The 21,679-nt window shown below is 55.3% G+C and overlaps 2 protein-coding genes across 2 annotated transcripts in view; both read right to left on the bottom strand.

Annotated features, from left to right (window-relative positions):
- The window catches only part of TBX19 (T-box transcription factor 19), a 49,679-nt gene extending 29,687 nt beyond the window's left edge, over nt 1-19,992 (bottom strand). Inside the window, exon 1 of the mRNA XM_059674152.1 lies at nt 19,870-19,992. The gene's annotated coding sequence lies outside the window, so the exon portion shown is untranslated. The remainder of the gene's footprint in view (nt 1-19,869) is intronic.
- SFT2D2 (SFT2 domain containing 2) lies at nt 1,202-20,002 on the bottom strand. The gene is made up of 8 exons (XM_059674155.1): nt 19,870-20,002; nt 14,584-14,670; nt 14,274-14,359; nt 11,295-11,376; nt 9,870-9,905; nt 9,726-9,784; nt 7,177-7,206; nt 1,202-5,627 (listed from the first exon to the last, which is right to left on the bottom strand). The coding sequence occupies exons 1-8, from the start codon at nt 19,930-19,932 to the stop codon at nt 5,588-5,590; spliced, it is 483 nt and encodes a 160-aa protein (XP_059530138.1). The 5' UTR covers nt 19,933-20,002; the 3' UTR covers nt 1,202-5,587.
- Nucleotides 20,003-21,679: the final 1,677 nt, after the last annotated feature.

The following is a 21,679-nucleotide window of genomic DNA, read 5'->3' as shown; positions in this document are numbered from 1 at the left end:
CCGTCATTTGGTCGTTCCAGTGTTATGGCCACTGGCCTTTTATAATGTAGATACATCACGAAAGTGCACATGTAGGACATTTCAAAAACATACAGTGCAAGGATTTACCAGAGTAAACATCTTGTAAATGTAAATTCCACTTAATAAATAGGACATGACCAGCACCCAGGATCCGCCTGCACACTGTGTCCCTTCCCAATCATTAATCTCCCCATCCCTCCCAAAGTCATCACTATCCTAACTTTATGGAAATAACTTCTTTGCCTGTCACTTTAATTTTACCACCTAAGAATGCATCTTTAAAGTCTAGAATTTAGTTTTATCTGGTTTTTCATCTTCATACAATAACACAGTATTAGATGTTTGTTACCCATTCACGTCTTCGTTAAATACTTGTTCAAATCTTTTTAACTGAGGTTTAAAACAATCAATAAAATTCATAAACCTCAGGCGAAGAGAAGAGACGCAAAGTACCAGTCTCTGCAATGAAAGACGGGACACTACAAATCCTATAGACATGAAAAGAATTTTAAAAAATTATAAACTTTATGCTAATGAATCTAACTTTATGCTAATGGGTATCCCTAGGCCTCTGAAAGAGAGGGCCACATACCAATTCAGCTTAACAAACATCTGGAAGTGCCTACTACGTATGCTACCCACTAAGGATTCATATTAAAGGCGTGGTCTTTCCTACAGTCATACAATCATCATTTGGTGTAGTGACTCCTGGAAATACAAACAAGAATAAGAGGCAACACTAGCTTTATTAAAGATCATAACGTTATCATTTATTAAAGGGGGGAAAAGCACAACAAAAAAAGAATTGTTTTGTGATTCTTTTTGGGGGTGGGGGGTGAAATAGCTTATACCAGCAAAATCCTTTCTCTCTGAAATGAGCGAGTAAAAAGAGCAGAGTCTTTGTTGTATGAAATAGCTCAAAGTAGGAAGAGGAGCACACAAACATTTCTGGATATTAAAAAATTCAGTGATGCCATCAGCAACATTCAAAACTGCTGACTATACAATTACAAAAACGGAACCACGTTTTAACAAAGTGTTTTTAAAAGCTCATCATATTGAACAGGCACAATGTTCTGAAGGCACAGAAATTTCCATGGGTTTCTGAACATCCTCACCCCCACCTTCACAATTTACAAACGCAGCCAAAAATATGAGTTCAGAGGGGGTTTTTTGTGTGTGTGTTTCCTTTCCTTGTTCAAAGTGGCTAAGTCAAGCAAATATACGGAAGGCCAAGTAAACGTGTGTCACAGCAGAAAGGCAAGATGAACTGTAAGCTGATTCTCCTGTAGGACATTCCACAAACGCGAGGTTCGTCCAGGCTTTCGGTCGGTAAGCCTCACTGCCTCCTGCCAGCACGGATGTCCGGCCGCAGCCACACCTGCCCAGGCTCGTCCGCCTGGTCCCAGGACGCCAGGCAAGACGCTCAGTGTGGCAGCCCGTTCACAGCAGGGAGCTTTTGTCTGTGACATTTTCTTGGTTTTGTTTATTAGATGTAGTGACACTACTTTGCTATGAATGCGCACATTAGTATTGTTTATTACACCGATTTTCAACTAGTGAGCCAAAAGAACTTTAAAACGTGCAATACCTGACCGTTTAGTCCAGGCACTGACCTCTTCTCCCTTAGATCGCCAAATAAAAATGACAACAGCCAAAACAACAGTCATCCAGTGGGAACGAACCAAAATTACACGTATTCTTTTTCTTGTCAAATTGTCAAAAAACATGTTTCTTGGCGTGCCGCAGAATTTTAGCAGTTAGTTTGTGCCACGCGATGAAAAGGCTGAAATCGCTGATCACAATGCTATGGACCGACCTTTGGCTTCAAAGAGCCGACCCCTCCCGTCCCATGGACTCACTCTTCCCTGCTCGTAGCTCGTCGGAGCTACAGGATGTTTCGTGCATTTCTGAGCCATGGTCAGCTGGCCAGCTCCTGCTAGGGGGCAGGTAATCTTGTTCTGTCCATGTACTCGGGCTCTGCTGCCCCCACTGGCCTCCTGGGCCTCTCCGGCCCTGGAGCGAGGAGCCTGCGGGCCCTCCGGGAGCGGTGCTGGTGCACGCTGGAGGTCACCCGTGCATCAGGGTAGAACTGGAAAGCGGCCGTAAGGGGAACTAGACACCCTGTATCTTGAGTGAACTGGGATTAAATACCTTGCCCAGCACCTTCCCTCTTTATTCAAATAAAACCCTCAGGATCTCAGAGTTTCATCAAGCTGTGTGTCAGAAGGTACTTTAAACACATAATTTAACCTCCCAATGTTTTCAGTAAGGACTTCCAAACAGGTCTGGACTTCTAAATCTAACTTCTTCTGTTAACGTCTTACCAAGAGACACACGGATATAAATCTGCATTTAACTTCAGTGGAAGGTCTGTTAGCTTTTTAAAAAATAACATCTGTGAAGAAACTACTGCACATCGTACATCAAAAAATACTTGGGTTTTAAAGTCAAAACTGTATCAGCAATCTAGCCACGTGGCTCCATGAGCCTGCACACTGACTCGCTGTGCAGCAGTGATCTGAGGGGACAGGGCTGGCCAGGCTGCCCCACTGAGGGGTCCCCGGCCACAGCACTGCAGCCGTTCCTCATTCCACGTGGTCTCATCACTCAACAGCTGTCACCTGTGGCGCTCCCCAAGCCAGACGCAGCCAGAGCAGCATGCCCACACCCCTCACACCCCTTTTTAAGGTACGCCCCACTTCTCCATTGTATTTACAGCACACACAGCCTGGGGTGGGAGGGTCGGTGGGTAAAGAGCCCACAGTGGCCCCACCAGTGACAGAAGCTCCTCGCACTGGTAAGCACCGTGACAATGCTCAGCTGGGGGCAATTTGCTCTTCCCAGAGACGAGGCGGCCTGCCCAGGAGAGGGGGCCGAGGAGCCAGCGGGCCTGGGCAGCCAGGGCCGGGGCACAGCCACGCCGAGGAGCCGAGCCTAGAGGCAGAGGGAACCGTCTTCGAGAGGGAGACAGGAAGTGGGAGGCAGGCTCTGAGGGCCGTGGAGAGGCCAGGAGCTTGCTGGCCAGCTGCTCCCAACCTCCCAGCACAGCGGCCGCAGGGAGCAGGGCCATGAAGGAAGGGGCGGGGGTCCTGCTGCCCACAGCCGACCTGTGACCTCAGGTGGGCACATCCCGTCTGCAGGTGTCACTTCAGTGGTTCCCTCCACTCCCAAAATGCAATGGTCTCTCCCCCCAGCGGTGAGCATGCAAGGCAGGGGAGCAGGACGACCCCGACAGCCCCGGGTCTGAACCCCAATTCTCCACTCCCCGTCTCTGCCACCCACGAGGCTGCTGTAAACTAGCAGCTGCTTGGTAACGGTTTCCAGCAGATTGGAAATGGATGTCTTCCTCCCACAAAAACAAGTCTGAAGCAAACAAAGCACGGGCAGCAGCCGGAGAAACTTAGGCTTCTGAAAGGTTCTGGAAGGTCCTGGAAGGCAGGCTTACGCCCGCGCTGCCCACGTGTCCTGACTGGAGAAGTCGGAGCAAACTGGCCACAGGCCACAGAGCCGCCGCCCCCTCCTGGTGGGACCCGCACAGACCCCCGAGGCCGCTCCCCTTGAACAATGGAGACAAGACCACCACAGGCGAGTTGCTGTGGATATTAAATGACATCACGCCTGGCAACACCCACCGTGCAGACATGTTGTCCCAGGGCACTGCTTTTAGAAACGTTAACGGCCAGAGACATGCACCCTGTCACCATCCGCGGCCATCGGCGATTTCTGGGGTTAAATAACGTTACCTCGTTTACTGCGACCCCTCCACCATGCTGGGCCCTCTCCTGCCGCTACGGTGCGGATTATTTACTCCCGTTGGTTAAACACGAGCGATCTGAGGGCCAGGGGTCAGGTGACTTGTTCAATGTGGATGTGGCAGAGCTGCACTCACACCCAGACGGGTCTGACCTCAAAGCCCAGTTCACCACCATCGACCCACCCTGGTGCATCTTAAAGGCAGTGCTGTGCCCGTCAAGACCTGGACTCCCCAAGAGGCACCTGGGACCCATAAAAGCCAGAGGGTACGTTCAACCTCCCTTCCCGGCTGAAAGCGGGTGAGGGACCGCAGCCTCGCTCAGGCCCGCTCAGACCGCCCAGCGCAAAAGGAAAGGCTGGCCGGTCTGGGCCGCAGCGGCAGAGGGTCCAGCCACAGCCACAGCCAGGGGACCACCTCGGTGTGGAGGTGCGAGCACGAGCCCGAGTGGGCGGCCGGAGCTGGGCAAGGACAGAAAGGCCCAGTGGAGGTCCTTCAGTGCAAGAATCCGGCGGCCCCGGCAGGACATTCGGATGGTCAGGCAGCCACGGGCTCAAGGACACACAGAGAACAGAGAGGCCAGCGGTCAGGGCGCCTCCCAAAGGGGACAGGGCAGGAGACACCGCAGTGACGGAGATCAGGACTGAGAGGTCACAGGCGTGGAGGGAAGCAGGGACCCAGGCCCTGGAGAACCCCAGGGCCACCCCGGGAAACACGGGGTCCGGAGAGGGGCTGAGGCTGGGCGCCCGCTCGGGCTCAGCTCTGCCACCAGCCGGAGCTTTGGGTAGAACTGGCAACCTCACTGACCCTCAACTGCTCAGCGACGAGGCTTGTGAGGACCAGATAAGACCAGGGACACGCGAGCACGTGGGGAGGGACATCCGGCTGGGCTGGGCCTGCCTGCAGCCCACGGGTCGCCTTCTCCATTGTCTCCAACGCTGGGAATGCCTGGAGGTCAGGGGCCCTGGGGCTGTCTGCCCACCCTCTCCCCGCTGGCTCCACTCCAGAACGGAAATGAATGAAGAAAAAATACAGAGAACAGCAAACGCGTTCCCCTCCCGCCGGCTCTCGTCCCAGAGGAAAAGCAATGTTTTCTCGGGGCTTTGTCCTCAATCCAGCCCCAGGGGGTCACGAGGAAAATAAGCTGGAAACCCAAGAGGAGAGGGTGTGCGCTGACGCTACAGACCATCCCAGCCGGCGGAATGTGCCAGGGCCGACGCTCAGATTCAGAAAGACCACTGTCACCAGAGGCTCCTCCCAAGCCTCCCCTCTCCCCCCTCCGCCCGCCTCCCACGCAGGCTCTGCACGGGCGCAGCGGCCAGGGCGGCGGCTGGCAGTCACGGGGTCCCAGACCCGGAGAACACGCATGCACACACTGCGTGGGGCCTGGGTGTGGTCCCCGAGCTGAGGGACCAATCTATAAAGTCCCTGCGGGCCCAATGCTGTCCCTGGCCGCCGCACCCTGCGTCCCGGGGTGGCGGGGTGTGGGGGGGGGGGCTGCCTCGCCAGCCGGCAATCCTGGCTCCCGCGGCTGCTCTCGGTGTTCGTTTATGAGAATTCGGAGAGTTCAGGGGGGTGTGCGGAAGCGTCCTCTCCGGAAGGCACATGCCCACCCCTCCTGCGGTGCTATAGACACTGGGGCTAGGGACACAGGGCTGCCTCCCAGAGCGTCCGTACACGTTCAGGTCGCGGGAACCCGCTGCCGCAGGAGGAAAGGCAGGTTCCGTGAGCAAGAGGTTCGAAGGTATTTACAAAGCGTCTGCCAGCTTCCTTCCGCAGCGCCGCCCAAAGCTTGGCGAAACCGGCCACCCGTTACTCCAGACAGGCAGAAAAGCACTTCTTCACAGCGTCCCTAGGAGGAAAAACACAGGGGTCAACGGGAGACGGTCACCCGGCTCCTGCCAATTCCTGGCACCCAGAGTAGCACCTTGCAGAGGAGCAAGCACCCAGACTGTGGGGTCGGCCCCCAGGCAGGTCGCTTGCCTTGTTTGAGTTGCAAATGTCTCATCTGTGAAAAGGGGTGTCCCCACTCCCGCTCCTGGCCAGCGGTGGGAATGAGGGCGTTGAATGGAGTAGGAATTTGTTAAATGACAGCCAGCGATCATGACTATCAAAGGAAAAGACAGGAAGGAGGTAGAGACCATCAGGAAGCAAGGGACGCACCAGGAAGGTGCACTTTCTAGCAACCAGAATCACAGAAGGCAGCCACTCGGGGGGTCCTTCATTCTCAGCAAGCAGCCGATGTGCCAAGGGACATCCGCCAGGAGCTCCTAGCACAGGGCACCCTAAGCCAGAGCTCACTGACGCTCCTGGGAACGCAGTGCGAGCCGGCAGACGGCACTCAACCAACCGCGGCCCTACTCGGCCACGTGGGCTCGGGCTTCCCCAGCCCGCCCGCTCCCGGCTGCACCTGTGCCCTGGCCCTGGGAGCCCGCTGCAGGGCAGTGAGGGAGTGCACTCCCGTGCGCTTGAACAGCCAGATGATTCTAGAGGAACGTTTCTTAAGCTCTGCTCTGCCTGTGGCCCCAGGAGGTGCTCTGGGTGAGAAAGGGCCCTCACGGAAGCTCATCCGCACGTCACATTGGGGGTCTGGAAGGAGGGAGCCCTTCACAAAGCCACCGGCCGCCGTGAACGCCAGGGCTTCTAAGTCCTCGTCCAATCACTCCCAGCGTCCACATCACCATCGGCAACAGACCTGGGGGGCGTCAGACATAGTAAGCCTGCTCCCCCTGCTCACACACCGTTTTTCTTTTTCTCAGCACAGCTTGGGAAACACATGTTGGTTAACAAGAGGGGAACGGAAATTAAATGGTGACATGAGAACACGGTCAGAGGCAAAGACCACGGACGGTGCCAATGTACAGAGGTTTGGAGCCAGAACCTTAGAGGTGGAAGGGCCGACCCGCTCTAGTCGTCGATGAGCCCTGAGGCCGGAGGGTGAGCGGGCTGCCAGGGTTGCCAAGGTCACGCTGCTCAGTGGAGCCCCGGCCCTGCTGCCTTCCGGCTACAGGCTCCTCCCTCAATCGCCCCGGGAGGCGCTGCAGGAAGACAGCAGGAGCTCCCCTCCCCCCACCTCTGGCTCCGGGACATGGGCGTGGTACCCACCTTTGAGAAAATCTCAAAGCCGCCAGTTAATGGTGGGCATGTGCCCAGACACGACCGATCACAGTGGAACGTGCAGGCGGCCTGGGGCGATGCCCACCACTGCCTGTATGGGGGCGGGGGTGACCTTAGCTTCCTAATCTATAAACAGGTATGTAACACCGGCCTGCTGGTCTCAAAGGGCTTAGGAAAGATAAAAGAACAAGCAGTCTCTGAAAACACTCCATACTAACAGTCCCATGCACACACATCAACATCCCCCAGCGACAGCTGTTACATCCGCATACAGCCCGTCTTACCTTGCGAACGGTATGTAGGAAAGGCTATACCTACAACGAGAAACAAACACAAGATCAAATTAAATGAAGGGCGCAGATGATTATAGCGGCACAGGCTTCCGAGCTGTAAGAGCTTCTGCAGGGACTTATGGGCCCTCAGGGTGAAGGGTGCACACACACACACACACGCGCACACATACTGTGCACGCACACACATGTGCACGTGCACACATGCTATGCCACCGTATACTGGGGAGGGAAGTGTCATCTGTGTCCAAAGGAGGAGGGCAACAGGCCCAGGCGGAGACAAGCCCTGGGACCTCAGGCTCGTGGGGTGACCCATTGTCCGGCTGAGCCAGCAGGGTCACCTCTACCAGGCAGGTCCAGAAATCCCAATGGCACAGAGCCGTCCGGAGAGAACGCCAAACAAGCCCCAGACCCACCGTCCTCTCGTATTTCATAAATCCGCAACAGAACACCGCTTCCACCACTGGGAGAAACTGTCTGCCCTGCTCCAATTACTTTTGAAACAAGAAAGAACGGAAAAAAATAAAACCCAGTACCAACTACTCTATGGATGAAACGATAAACAAGCTCTGATTCTTCAAACCCAAGTCCAAAGACACCTGGTGGCCCCAGGCAGCCAACCCCCTGCCCGGCAGGGAGCCATGCCCGCCACCCTGAGGAAGACCTGGAGGGGGGGCGCAGACACTGCTCAGCCCTAGGAAGAGCAAACTGTCAGAGAACGCCAGTGCAGCGGGGGTGGCCCTCAGCCCACAGGGCCGGGGACCTCTGAAAACTGGCTTTAGAAGCTCTCTACAGCCGTCCCTCCCCTCCCCCACCTCCCCCGTCGCATCCAAAGTTTCGCTTCCCATGGTTCAGTTATCCATGGTCAACTGTGGTCCAACAATACTAAATGGAAAATTCCAGAAATAACTGAATTTTAAATTGTGTGTTGAGTCCCGTGATGAAATCTCACGCTGTCCGGCTCGGGGCGTGACTCTTCACGCTGTCAGCGCCTCCACGCTTCCGCCCGACAGCCACTAGTTACCAGCTCAGCCGTCGGAGCCGCAGGGCTGGTGTTCGGGTCCCTTACTTCACTTAGTGCCGCCCCGGGTGCCAGAGCAGTGACGGAGTCGGGTCTGCCCCAGGGAAGCCGGGCAGTGCTTCCTGTGGGTGCGGAGGGGCCGGTCCCCGACTTAAGGCACTGACCACCTCAGGGCTTCACGTGAAGGCTGGGCACAGCAGTGCGGTATTTTGTAGCCACAGAGAGAGACCACATTCACATCACTTTTATTATAGTAAACTGTGTGTGTTGTTCTATTTTATTAGTTACGTTGTTAACCACTTGCTGTGCCCGATTTACCGATTATACCTTGTCACAGGTGGGTAGGTGCAGAAAAAGGCCTAGTCTATACTGTATGGAGTTTGGTACTATCCCTGGTTTCAGGCATCCACGGGGGTCTTGGAACAAACATGTCCCCCACGGATAAGGGGACAACTATATAAGAAAGACATATATGTATGTGGGTACACATTTCTGCCCCCAGAAAACATAAACATAAGCGGTCACACCAGGCCCTTTCGGCGCCTGCTACAAAACACGCGTCACGTCAAAATGGGGCCAGCTTTCTCCTCCCCACCTACACTCACCAGGCCTGTCTACCTGTGACTCCCCAAAGGATCGTGAAAATACATTCACCCAAAAGTCCAAAACTGCCCACGGGGGGATGGTGCTAAGCTTGCAGTCTCAAGGTCCACGCCACCAAACCGGAGTGTGCCTGACCCTTGGACGCTCAAACACACTGCACAGTCCTCTAGTCTTTGCATCAGAGCAAAACTTTTCTCCCAAAGTAGATCAGTCACCCCCGCACTGACCTGTCCGGCAAATATCACCCCTGGTCAGCCTCGCGCAGATCTTAGCAACGTCAGAAGCTACAGACGCCACACGTGCCACCCCCACCCACCCTGTCTTTGATGCTGGACCAGACCGAACGGGCCCTGAACCCACAGCCCATGGTGGGTTCAGGTAACCGCGTCTCCAGCAGCCCTTCCACTGGGCTTGGCCCGAGTCCCAGTCCCGGGCCGTGCCCCCCGGCCTCCGGTGCGGATGCTGAAACCGCCCACAGCCACGTGGCTGCCCGTCAGTGGCGCGGCTCGGCTCCTGCTGACAGCTCCCTCTTCGTCCTTCTGTTAAATGAGTCATCCCATCCCAAATGCAATGCTCATTATCTTTCTTACCACTTTCCTTCCTCTTTAATGTCTTTTTGACTCACAGACTATTTTTACCAGCTCTTGTCAGACTTCATCACCCCTGCTCTTACTGGACGCGAGGGGTTAGTAACAGTAACATCTCGAAATCAAGCCTGAGCCCAGCAAACACGCCGCGTTGGGCCAACAGCCTCCCGGGCCCACTCCTGCCACCTGCTGGCAGCGGGCCGTCACAGGCTGCACCGCATGGCGGAGAAGGCTCTGTGCTCCCCGGCCCTCCTCCCGCAGCACGGGAGTGTGTCGCTCTGCGTGTTCATCCCAGGCCGTGGGCAGGGACCGTTAGCAAAAAGGTGACTCACCACGTCAGGGCCAAAGACTGCAAGATGCAGAAGATGAGGGCGAGCCCCTTGTTGTGCCACTGAAAGGAAAACAATAGGTCCCGTGATCAGGGGTGCCGAGCGCAGAAACCAGAGGGGTTCAGGAGTACGCAAATACAAACTTACCCAAAAGGCAGAACACAGGGTGAGCGTGAAACACAACTGCAGGGAGAAAGGAAACAATGTTGAGTTACTACAGTGACAATGACAACACGGGGGAAAAACCATAAAGACTTATTCTTGGCGAACTTACACCAATACTGACCAAGCTGCAGCATTCAGACCCCGTGACGGGCACGGCAGCAAATGCATCCTTCATTTCACAGCATTTCGCCGCCTGAGCACCCACGGTTAGCAGAAAAGTTAAAATCGCCAATAAGGTTCCCAATAGATTAAAAAGAGAAGGCTCCTTTTCTAATTTCCCCAAAAGCTCTGCCCAGCAAACAAAAATCACATTCCTAGTCCCATCCGTCTTTCCACTCAAACTGAAAAGCAGGCTTCACACGTCCCTGTACCCTAACTCCTGCCAAACATCAGTCTTGAGAGTGGAAGAGCCACGCGAGGACAGAGGTTAACACGAGACGCCACGCTCACAGGCGACGAGTCGGGTATCTGTGTCCTTGTCACCTAACACTTTCTCTAGGTCCCTTCTTAGAAAGTTCTTTCTACAAGACCCCTGTCCAGGCCACCTCCATCCAACAGGCCTAGGACGACAGGTGCTAGAGCGGCCATCACGCCTGTCACCGCCTCCTTCCGTAACTGTAACTTCCAAAGAAATAAGTCTAAGTATTTCCTTTGTGTCCAGCACTGGGCCCAGTGCTCTGAAGGGACACGAAATGAACAGCAAACGTGGGCGTGGCCTTAGAAAACTTACGTGTCTGAACAAAGGCAAGTAACACAAACAAATCCAATAAAAGTATGCTGCCAAGCTCCCAAGGTTACACGACTGATAATGGACAGAGAGTGTGGTCTGGGGTGATTCTGATGGTCGCGTGGAAGCGAACGGGCCAAAGAAATGACAGGCATTCTGGGTTAACGGACAGGGAGATAGGACACAACTAAAGGCACTGTCGTCAGAGCAGGGAACAGGGCGATGGCCGCGAGGACGGCCCATGGAAATGAACATGCCCCCAAAGTCACAGGACGATGAAAGCCATCTCGGGGGGGTCACAGGACGATGAAAGCCACCCCTCCCCGAGACTGAAACCACCCCCCCCCCGCCCCCGCCCTGAGAATGAACCTGGTCTCCGAGTGATAACCCCCCACACACCCCCCACACCCCGTATGTCCCAGTACAGCTTCACCCACTACCAGAGCTCACTCACCACCCTATCACTTTGGCTAATTTGACAAGCAGCACCCTCTGGAGGTGCTTTACAGAACTGGCAGCACCTTAACCCATGGAAACACAAAGGGGGGGTGATAATTAGGTGGAGCGTGCTCCCTTCTGCCACAGGGTCACCGGCATCGGGAACTGAGTCAAGAGGAAAGGAAAAGGGTTTAAGAAAAAGATGCCCCAGAGCAGAAAGCCCAGGTGCAAGGCGGACTCACCAGCACCATGATGGTTGCGATCAAACGCGTGGGCTCCACCATTCTCTTCAGCTGTTTCATGGGCCCCATGAGGAAGACAGTGCTGCGGACACACACACAAGCCATCAGCCCAGAACAGTCCACACCGGGCACCGCTGCCTCCTCACCGCCCCCGGGGCGACCGCAACCATGGCAACGACGGCAGTGATGCCTAACGTTTGAAAGCTCTTACTGTGTGCCCAGCACTGCGCTCAAGGGCCTTGTGTGCACTGTCCTCATTTAATCCATCAACACGAAGGGGCCGATCACAGGAACACACGTACCAGACATTCTACAGATGAAGAAACTGCAGCCCAGGAGGGCTGGGCCCATCCACGCCCCCAGCTAGTAAGTGGCGGAGAGGCTACAGGTGCAGGCAGGGCTGACTCTGGGGCCACATTGCTCTCCGTGGGGGACAGGACCCTCTCTGAGAGGTGCCACCTTGCCGCCGTCACAGTCCACCCACGGAAATGAACCGACCAACCAGAAACACTCAAGTAATTTAACCATGTGTACGCCATAAGCGTCTACAGATGCTTTTTTAATTAAATTCAAAATATTGTGGAAGTTCAGCGGTTAAGAAGGAAAAGCCACACCTTACAGGCTTAGGTTATCTGTGTTAACAAGGAGAGCAGGTCATTTTCCTTCCTACTCTCCAGAGAATACTGCTGCTGCTGCTGACGGGAACAGCTCGGAATCGCTGAATGTTCGCTAGACGCCAGCTACCACATACGTGACCTCGTTTCCTCCCCTCAACAGCTCTGGGAGTCGGGTGTTAGTACAATTTTGCAGAGATGAGAAAATGAAGCTCAGAAAGGTGAACTGACTTACCCAAGGCCACACAGCTGGGAGCCCAAGGAGCTGCCATTCAAACCCACATCTTCTAGGTTCCAAAGTGCCGAAAGGCACCCCGTGTGCCTTGTGTGCGAACGGAGCCTGCCTGGTGGCAGGCGAGGGAGAGCGGGCCTCATGCCTACCACACCAGGGCCAGAGCCAGCCTCAACTCATTTCCTGACTCCACAGCAGTGCCCATGTGGCATCGCCCGAGGGGTAGCCTGTTATAGCCAGGCTTTAACACACCGGCCAGCAGATAGCATTCACCACTGAGTGTTCAATAAAAACGGATAGTTTAAGCATAAGTCCACCTCTCTTTGAAATGCCATTTAGTTTCAGTGGAATTCAAGGCTGTGCTCGTGGGTCAAATATTTAGCCAACATTGAACAAGAAGCAATAGCCAAGGCTGGCCTTCAGAGTTAAATGCAGCAAATACACAAACACCTAAGACTACAGGTAAAGCCACAAACTCCTAGACACAGCCTGGAAATAACGACTCGCTCCCCTGACTCTCCCTACACGATGCTGCAGGGCCGGTCCCGCTGGGATTCACTAACAGTGAATCGTCTTCTGGACGAAACAACAGGCCTGTACCTTTTGCTCAGTCTAGACTAGAGACTCTACCTTATAACCTACGCTGTCTGCCCAAAGCACAACTCCCCCGAAGTGAGCATGCGAGGGCTTTAGAGGCACAAGGAGACACGCGCGCAACAGCATTTAATAAACGAAGCTTTAAGGAGGTGGCCAGAGGCAGGCACAATCATTTGTCAGTGTTCCAGCTGGAAACAGCTGGTTTAGGGATGATTAGGGACAAGCAGCCAGGAGGCTTACAGACTTGTGCCGAGGCAGTTAACGAAGCGCCGTGTGCACCACCACATAAATACACGCGGGCATGCAGAGCCCGGTGAAAGGGGGTGCTGATCTAGAGGGGAGGAGGCATCTCTTAGAAGAGGTGACTCTGGAGCCAGGTCTAGTGAGTATCCACCCAACTGCAGGGCCGGGGGGGCGGGGGAGCATGGAGAGGAGCTGCATGGGGGCGGCGTCCCATGCAGAGGCGGCGGCCTGAGCAGAAGAGGCTCGGAGATGTTCGGGAAAGGCCGAAGGTCAGCCTGGCTGGGTGCAGGGGGCGAGGGGAGGGGTAAAGGCAGCCCTCGAGGGCCTGGCCCACACGCAGCTGATGGGCTTGGACTCTACCTGCAGAGAGGGACCTGGAGCCACCGGGAAGCTCAGTGGGCAGTGAGTGGCCGGCAGGGGGCGATGGAGGAGGCAGAGGACAGGACAACGGACTCCTGCAGCTTCAGGTGAGCCAAGGGCAGAGTGAGAGCAGCTGGCGCGCCACCTGCTCCAGGAAGCCCTCCCTGGTCCCTGGTCGGGTCAGGCCAGGTCAGCGCCCTCCCTGAGCATCTCTCCACAGCAGGTTCTGTACCAGTTTCTGTGTCTGCCTGGCCGGCCGTGAGCTCCATTGTGGCAGGAACCAAGCCACACTGCTCCGTGAATGCTCACAGCCCAGCAGGGTAGGATCAAGGCTCCTCGTATGAGGGACAATGGCCACAGGGGCAAAGGGGACGGAGCCTCAAGATGGGGAAGGGGTGGGCCCCCGGGATTCTGGGGAAGGCGAGGAAAGAGGACAGAGTCGGGCCGCGCTCCCCCGGCGGGAGGCAGGACTGGGGCTGTCAGCCCATGGGTGTGGTTGAGATGTCAGAGTGAACAAACTTGACCTGGACAGTCTGTGCAGCCATAGCACGTGGCACGGGCTGATGCCCTGCCCGGACCAGCAGGTCTGACAGGGTCTTGCTCTGAGTAACAAGTTTCACGTGTAGTGAAATCACGGCCTCGGCGCTGGCGGCAGGAAGACAAGAACAGCGCAGAGGGCTGTGTCGTAACCTCACAGACACCACGTCCCCTCGCGTGTAAAATCCCAGGATCACATGCTCCTGTCTCCCCCAGGGGTATTTCCAAGGTAAACTTTGAAATATAATTGTATCTGGAAGGGACAGGACATGGAGGATGTGCTCTGACTGCCTCTTTCCTTCCCCACCCACACAACCACGGAGGCACCTCCTCAGCGCCCGCGCAGGCACAGCCCTCTCCCATCTAGTAACTGGCGGAGGGAGATTAAAAACTTACCTCCCGATCGAAGCGATGTTACCAAAGGTATAAAACACGGCGAAGAGGTACAGCCCCTTCTTCGGCACCCAGAGCAGAAACGTGCCCTGCAAGACCAAGCAGAGGGGCCTGCATCTGTGCCACAGCCACAACCAGGGCCCCCGAGAAACCTGCCCCCCCCAGTCCCCTCCCGCCCCACCCTCCTCCAGCTCCTCTTACCCATGCATTTCTGTGAAAAGCAACAGAGAAAAGGAGGTGGGTGACCCAGAAAGACCAAGCTTAGGAGGGCAGGGGCAAAGGCAATGGGGGGGGGGGGGGGGGCGGGTCTCACCAGCAGAGAGCAGAGAATTCCTGCAACAAAACACGCAATGAAGCCTTTGATTCTGGTATTCCAGCTCAGTGAGGATGTGTCAGCCACCTGCAGTTTGAAAAACAGGTCACATACAGCACCCGAGACAAAGGACGCCCGCAGTTAGGTTAGTGTGTGAATCTGCACGGAGGGCGGCGGGAGCACAGAATCCCACACGCTCGTAGCTGCAGAGCCCGAGTCGTGGGACCAGCTCCTTCTCCATCCACGAGCCTCCTGTCCTGCAGCGGTGAGAGGCCGGACACCTCCAGAAGTGGGGGCTCTGTCTCCAGCCCCACCCACTTCCAACAGCAAGCAGGACAGCAGACCCTCAGGGAGCCAAGCCTCCCGGCAGCCCGGGCAGGCCCAGGCCCACACGGGAAAGGCATGTGCCCTGCCAGGCGGGGCCCAGGAGACGGGAAAAGCCAGGGACGGCACCCAGCGGCTGTGTCCACCGGGCATCGTCTCCTGCGTCCATTCACGCTCAGCAGTTGCTGCTCCGCCAGCACCTCTGAGACTTGGGGGGTAAGGCTCCCCTCCTCAGGACGCTCATTAAGTCATTGATGCTGTCAGTGTTGTTGTCCAGGGCTGGCACCAGTCATGTCCCTCAAGTGGGAGGCAGAGCCTAGTTAATTAGTTACTCGCGGCCCATCCTGACTCTCTGCCACCAAGATTAATCCCTCCCAAGAGCGAAGGTCAGGGGAGGCCACGGTTTCCAGAACAACTGCCACAACAGGGAGCGGGAGTAGCTCCCCAGCGTTTTCTCCCTGTGCCAAAGGCGTCAGCCAAGTGTCCGCCCCAGAGATCTTCCTAGTCTGTCCACCTGACAAGTGGCCCGGCAGCTCCAAGCTGGCACAGGCAGCTGCCACTGAGACCAAAGGCCTGGCCTGCACAGCCAAGGCAGGCGGCCGGGCCGGGTCTATGCACCCAGGATCGCGCATGTGGCCCCACAGTCTCCACCTGGCAACGCGGTGGAAGCTGATGACCACGTTGCCACCGGCTGACGGAGGAAGGGAGGTGGTGGCAGAGGCTGCCAGGGTCACTGGACTGGCAACTCCCTTGGCCTTGGGTGTTCCCAGCTCAGGACCTGTTTTCAACCCTGTCTCCAGCTTCCTGTCCAGACTGACGCTGGAGGAAAGCCAGCGGCTCCCCCAGGTGTGGCAGGCCTTGCTCCGGAACGGCTCCCTCCGCCCAGGACACAGGTATTTAGGGCAGTTATTACAGGGGTCCTGCTTCCCCATGTGTTCACACGCATTGAAAGTGAGCTAATGACACTGCAATACCACACACACACACACACACACACACACACACACACAGCATCTGCAAGAGCGTGTGGCAACACAGGACCCTGCTCAGAGAGGCGCGCGCAGGGCTGGTAACGTGCAGTGGGAGAAGGGCGTTAGGACAGAGACACGCCACCTGGTGCAATGACAGGAAAACCTCTCCTCCCAAATGAGTCAAGTGATGCTCTGCTCTCCGGGTGCACCGGCGCCCAGACAACCAGGCGGGACCCCCTCTGACTAACCTGCCCAACTCCCACCAAGAACAGAATAAAATCAAAAACCACAATTCCTCCTACTCATGCAAGCACCAAAGAACTCACCTTGCCAAAGTGGAAAATGACATCGGGCTGCGTGTGGGAGAGAAGTGCGGTACAGGGTTGGGCTGGACCGGTTACCGGAACACTGTTTGCACCAACAGGGATATTTTATTTTATTTTTTAATATTTTTGTTGATTTCAGAGAGGAAGGGAGAAGGAGAGCTAGATAGAAACATCAATGATGAGAGAGAATCATTGATCAGCCGCCTCCTGCCCGCCCCTCCGCTGGGGATGGCTCCCTGAGCGAGAATCGGACCGTGACCTCCTGGTTCATAGGTCAACGCTCAACCACTGAGCCACACCAGCCGGGCCAACAGGGATATTTTAAAAGATTCAAACTTTTCTTTCTTTTTTTATTTTTTTAAAATATATTTTATTGATTTTTTTACAGAGAGGAAGGGAGAGAGATAGTCAGAAACCTCAATGAGAGAGAAACATTGATCAGCTGCCTCCTGCACACCCCCCACTGGGGATGTGCCCGCAACCAAGGTACATGCCCCTGACCGGAATCGAACCTGGGACCTTTCAGTCCAAAGGCCGACGCTCTATCCACTGAGCCAAACCGGTTAGGGCTCTTTCTTTTTTTAAAGAGGATAAACCATAAGGTTAAGTATCAAACTTGAATTGACCCTGGCATGAAGGATATGGTCTCAACAGCCGGACAAGATTCCAGCCCTTGTAGAAATCAAAAGCACTGGCAACAGGAGGCAGCCTGTTTCCACCTTCAGAAGGAAAGTGATACGTTGGTTCGACCAGTCTCTCAAGCTGAATTCCATCCAAATGCCAGCCCACTTACCAAAGGGGGCATGACTTTTCACCACTGTTTTCCACTCTGTGTGGCTGCAAGTTCTTGGTCAAGGGCAAGGAGGAAGCTGCGGCCCACTTCTTCTAACTGGACTCAGGGAAAGCTAATCACTTTTATGAAAATAGACTCAGGTGGTGTAAAATGTCTCTCTGAACTCACGGTTGCTGGGAACTGGGCGAACATTTTTGGAAATCAGAGCCGCTAAAACAGTACACGGATAGAATTTGGAGGCAATCAGTCACGCACGGTCTGGCTGGCAGGTACGCACAAAGGTGCCTTTGACTCCGGGATGTGGACAGAAGAGCAGCTCTTGCCAAAAAGAAGTAAAACTAAGACGTGTTCGGGAAGCAGGGCTGGTAACGAGAAGGTGAGAAAGGAACACTGCCTCGTTCCTGCGCTGTCCGGCCAGGGACCATTCAGACCTTCCTTGTCCCTGGAATCCTTTGCAGGGACATAAAACCTATACTTTTACAAGAAGTCCACTGACACGAAACACTGAAGGTGTAGTTAGGACGATGCAGCGTCAGAAAACTCATCGTGAGACCACTTGTGTTGAGACATGGCCAAGCAATTTTTATAACCCTAGTTTCCTACCTAGGAGAACAGAACTAGTCATCCTTCTGTGGTCTGCATTAAAAGAAGAAAAGTTTTTAGAAGCCAGTGTGGCTCAGTTAGTTGAGCATGGACCCATGCACCGAAAGGTCGCTTGTTGGATTCCTGGTCAAGGCCGCATGCCTGGGTTGCCAGTTCAATCCCCAGTAGGGGGCATGCAAGAGGCAGCCCATGGATGTTTCTCTCCCTCTCCCTTCATCTCTCTTTAAAAACAATAAAAACGTACTTTTAAAAATAAAAGCACTTGCTTCTGGTGACTTCTGACAGCTTATATGCTGACTTGGCAGAGACTGTAAGGCCACCTGTTCAACTTACCACATAAGACAGACATTCCACCACAGAAAACCCTGCAGCCGTGGAGCCTTTGAGCCCTGGGAAATGGAGACAATCAAGCCAGGACCGACATTTTAAAGGAGACCCTTACCGAACAAGAAAGAATAGAGCCTGCCCTAACCCGATTGGCTCAGTGGATAGAGCGTCGGCCTGCGGCCTGAAGGGTCCCAGGTTTGATTCCGGTCAAGGGCATGTACCTTGGTTGTGGGTACATCCCTAGTAGGGGGCATGCAGGAGGCATCTGATCGATGTTTCTAACTCTCTATCCCTCTTCCTTCCTCTCTGTAAAAAAATCAATAAAATATATTTTTTAAAAAAAGAATAGAGCCAACAATAACTCTGAAAATGATCTGGCCGGTTCTGAAACGTTTCCCAGGAGTTCGGATGGTGGCGGGGGCATTCAATGATATAAACCGGAATCTACGTTCCAAAAGAGGAAACTGACAGCAGTATTTTGGAACAAGAGAGAAGCACTTACTCTTTTTTAAACGAGATTTAACACAGGCCTGAGCTTCCAACTTACAGCCCTTCACTGTGTCCAACATGCACAGTCACCATTTTAGGTAAAATTCAGCATTTAGTTTTCAATCACTCACTCTCGAGGGTCTGTCCATTGCTTCATGATGATTTTCTAAATATATAACATTGGCATCATCCCACTGTCAACACTCCCTCCCCCAGAGTCTTCGGGAAGAGAAAAGGTCACCCTGGAGAAGCCCGCTGCTCACAAAAGCTGCTGACAGCCCACAGGGCATAGAGCTGGATAAGCAGGACTGTCGGCCAATGAAGTTTTCTTCTGCCCTGTCCCGTCTGAGGTTTCCCCGAAGAGAGAAACCCGGAACAAAGAACTCAGGAAATTACCCCTGAGACTTGGCCAATTAATAAAGGCAACAACTTGAAAAGAAAGAGGGAGCTGTTTTGAAATGAGGGGGGGGGGGGGCGGGGGAGTTAAATCTCAATTCCTACAACACCCGATTCCTATGGTGTTACTTCAAGGTGAAGTGTGCAGTCCTGAGATTTCACGGAGGCTGGAGGTACTGGCATCGCACACAACGCAGTACCATCAGCAGGTGGAAGAAGCGTGGGAGGAAACCATGGGAGACGCCGATTAAAGTGACAGCAAATATGTTTGGCGTTGGAAGGAGATGGGAAAACCGAGGCCCATGCAATACACGCCAAAAAGTAAAGACATGATATTTTGTTACCCAGAAAGGAAAACAACAAAAGCAGAAACACCTGAGAGAGGAAATACACAGTCTGTGAGGCTCTAGCGCCGGGGCCTTCGTGCCCAGCTCAGCTCTCCCGAGGGGCCCGCGGTCCGCGTGCAGACTGCGTGGGCAGAGAAGCAAGCTGGTCCCGGCCCCCGGGAGTCCCCGGTTTCGCGCTGGAGACAGTTACACAACACTCGGAGGTGCACAGGGCCGGGTGGGAGTGTCATCCACAACCTCAGCCGGGCAGGAAGGCGGCCAGGAGCCCCCAGGTGCGGCCACGGCCCCGCCGCGCGGAGCAGGGAGCCCCGCCCTGCAGGTGCCCGGCCCAGCAGCACCCCAATGTCCCCAGGCCGGGTCTCCAGGGCTGGGGCCAACCCGTCCCCGAGAGGCCGCCTCCTCCCGCAGACGATTCTGGGTTCAGCTCAGCGCCGCCCTCTGCGCGGGGCGGGGGGCGTGAGGGGCGCAGGACCCAAGTAAACAGACGCGCGCGGCTAGAGCCCAGCGCCCGGGCCAGCCTTGGGGCGCGCAGAGTGGGGCGCAGGGTCTGCACGGAAAGGGGGAGGGCGGCAGAGCTGCTTTCCAGGACATCCTGGAAGTCCTGCTCCTTCCCACCGTCAGCGGCCCGCCCCCCCCCCCCCCGCGCCGCTCGGCCCCCCACCCCAGGCGCCCGCGAGCCTGCGCCACGGCCGGGCGGGGGGCACACTCACCTCGGCCAGGCCGCCCCGGTCCTCGGCGTCCTGCCCACTCAGCACCTTCTTCAGCTTGTCCATCCCGGGCCGCTCCGCGCCGCAGCCCCTCGGCCGCCGCCTGTTGCGCTGCTCCGTCCTCGGCTCTTCCGGGTGCGCGCCCCGCCCAGGTGCCCGCCCACCTGGCCGCCACCGGCGCAGGCGCCCGGCGAGCCCCCCGCCCACCTCCAGCCGCCCGCCGCCCGCCGCCCGTCGCCCGCTGCCCGCCGGCGCCCCGCCCGCTGTTACGAGCGTGTTTTGGTCCAGGGCGTCGGGAGGGGCTGGAAGAGTGGGAATCGAGGGCCACCGAGCCTGCTACACGTCAATCCACGTCCCCGCCTTCCCGCCGCCCTCCCCGCCTCGGGGGTTCAGCGAGCCGACGCCGAGTGCCCCCGGGGCGGGGCTGCGGGAACCCACAGGCGAGCCGGCCCCTGCGCACGTTCCCAAGCCGGTGGGTTCGGACTGGTGACCATGCTGTGCCCAGTCCACGTTCTGATTGCACCTACAATCTGTTCAAAATCCGCGGGACCACCTGGAGTAAGCTCAGTCTGTAGCGAGCTTTGTGGAAACGTTGAAAGACGCTAATTCCCAGTGGAAATGCACCGAGTGCGATTTGGGCGAAATCGGGTAGGATTTGGGTTTGAGGAATGTTAGTTTGTTGGTTCCTTTCACCGACTTCAAACTGGAGCCCCGCGCTAATGAATACATGTCGGAGATTCCCTAACCGCAGGACAGGGGCTCACAGGCTGCTCGCTGGGTAATGTCTGCAAAGCTAACTTCAAAATCAAATCGCTTTAAAAAGCAAATCCACAGACAGGTCCCCTGGAGCGTCCACTAGCGTCTCCCGCCGCCCCCGGACACACGGAGACCGCCGGGACAGAAACGATGTTACCAATGTCAACACAAGGTGGCTGCCACCGATCAATGCCAACAGGAGTCCTCAGGCTGAGGAGCCCTTAAGAGAACCGGTTCCCAGGTAAAGTTTGCTAACCCAGGAGACACTGACCCGGACAAATTCTAAGTGCACGCCTCTGAGACTAAAGGGAGGCTGGCTTTTATAAAGTTCCCTCCCTCGTTAATAATTGGTCCATTGCTATGCAAATGAGGAACCCAGATTTACAATCTGATTGGTGAGAGTAACTGTCCCGGTTATAGAGCTGCTCTGATTGGTCAGGAAATATGTAAATAAGGGCAGAGCTGCACAGTTCCGATTGGACAGGGCAGGTCTCAGCCCATTGGTTGAAAGGCGATTCCAGGAACTCCTTTATAAAGGTGGGTTCAGCTGGCAGGAGCATAGCGCAGGAGGCTGGCAGCCTTGTCTGGCTTTTTCCTGAGAAGCAGGTTGTGTGAGAGGCTGTTGGCAATGGCTGCTAGACTCTGGTTATAAATTTGTGCCCAGTTAGCCACCAGGAGTGGTTCTTGGTGGATGTATTTCCTCTTGAGGTGCACACCAAGAACTTGGGCCTTTTGGAAATTCCTTAAAAACAACCAGGCAAAGGGGGTTACACAGGACCCCATTCAAGTCCGTCAAAAGGTTGTATTTACATCCTTATGAGACTTCATCTTCATGGACATTCAAACATGCCTTGCTTCTATAATTTTAGTTCACACCTCAGAACTTGAGTAACAAATGCTTTTGCCTGGATGCCCTTTTACCCACCTTGTTCCTCTCAGTAAATTCCTACACATCTTTCCAACGTGAGGACACCGTGGCAAGTCCACCCACCGTGGGGTTAGGAGACCCGGGTTTTATAACTCTAGCACCAACTCTTACTGCTAGTTGTGTGGCATT

This window comes from Myotis daubentonii, chromosome 18 (genome assembly GCF_963259705.1).
Source record: "Myotis daubentonii chromosome 18, mMyoDau2.1, whole genome shotgun sequence".
NCBI classification, from domain to species: domain Eukaryota; kingdom Metazoa; phylum Chordata; class Mammalia; order Chiroptera; family Vespertilionidae; genus Myotis; species Myotis daubentonii.
This window is presented reverse-complemented; position numbering and strand designations above follow the sequence as displayed.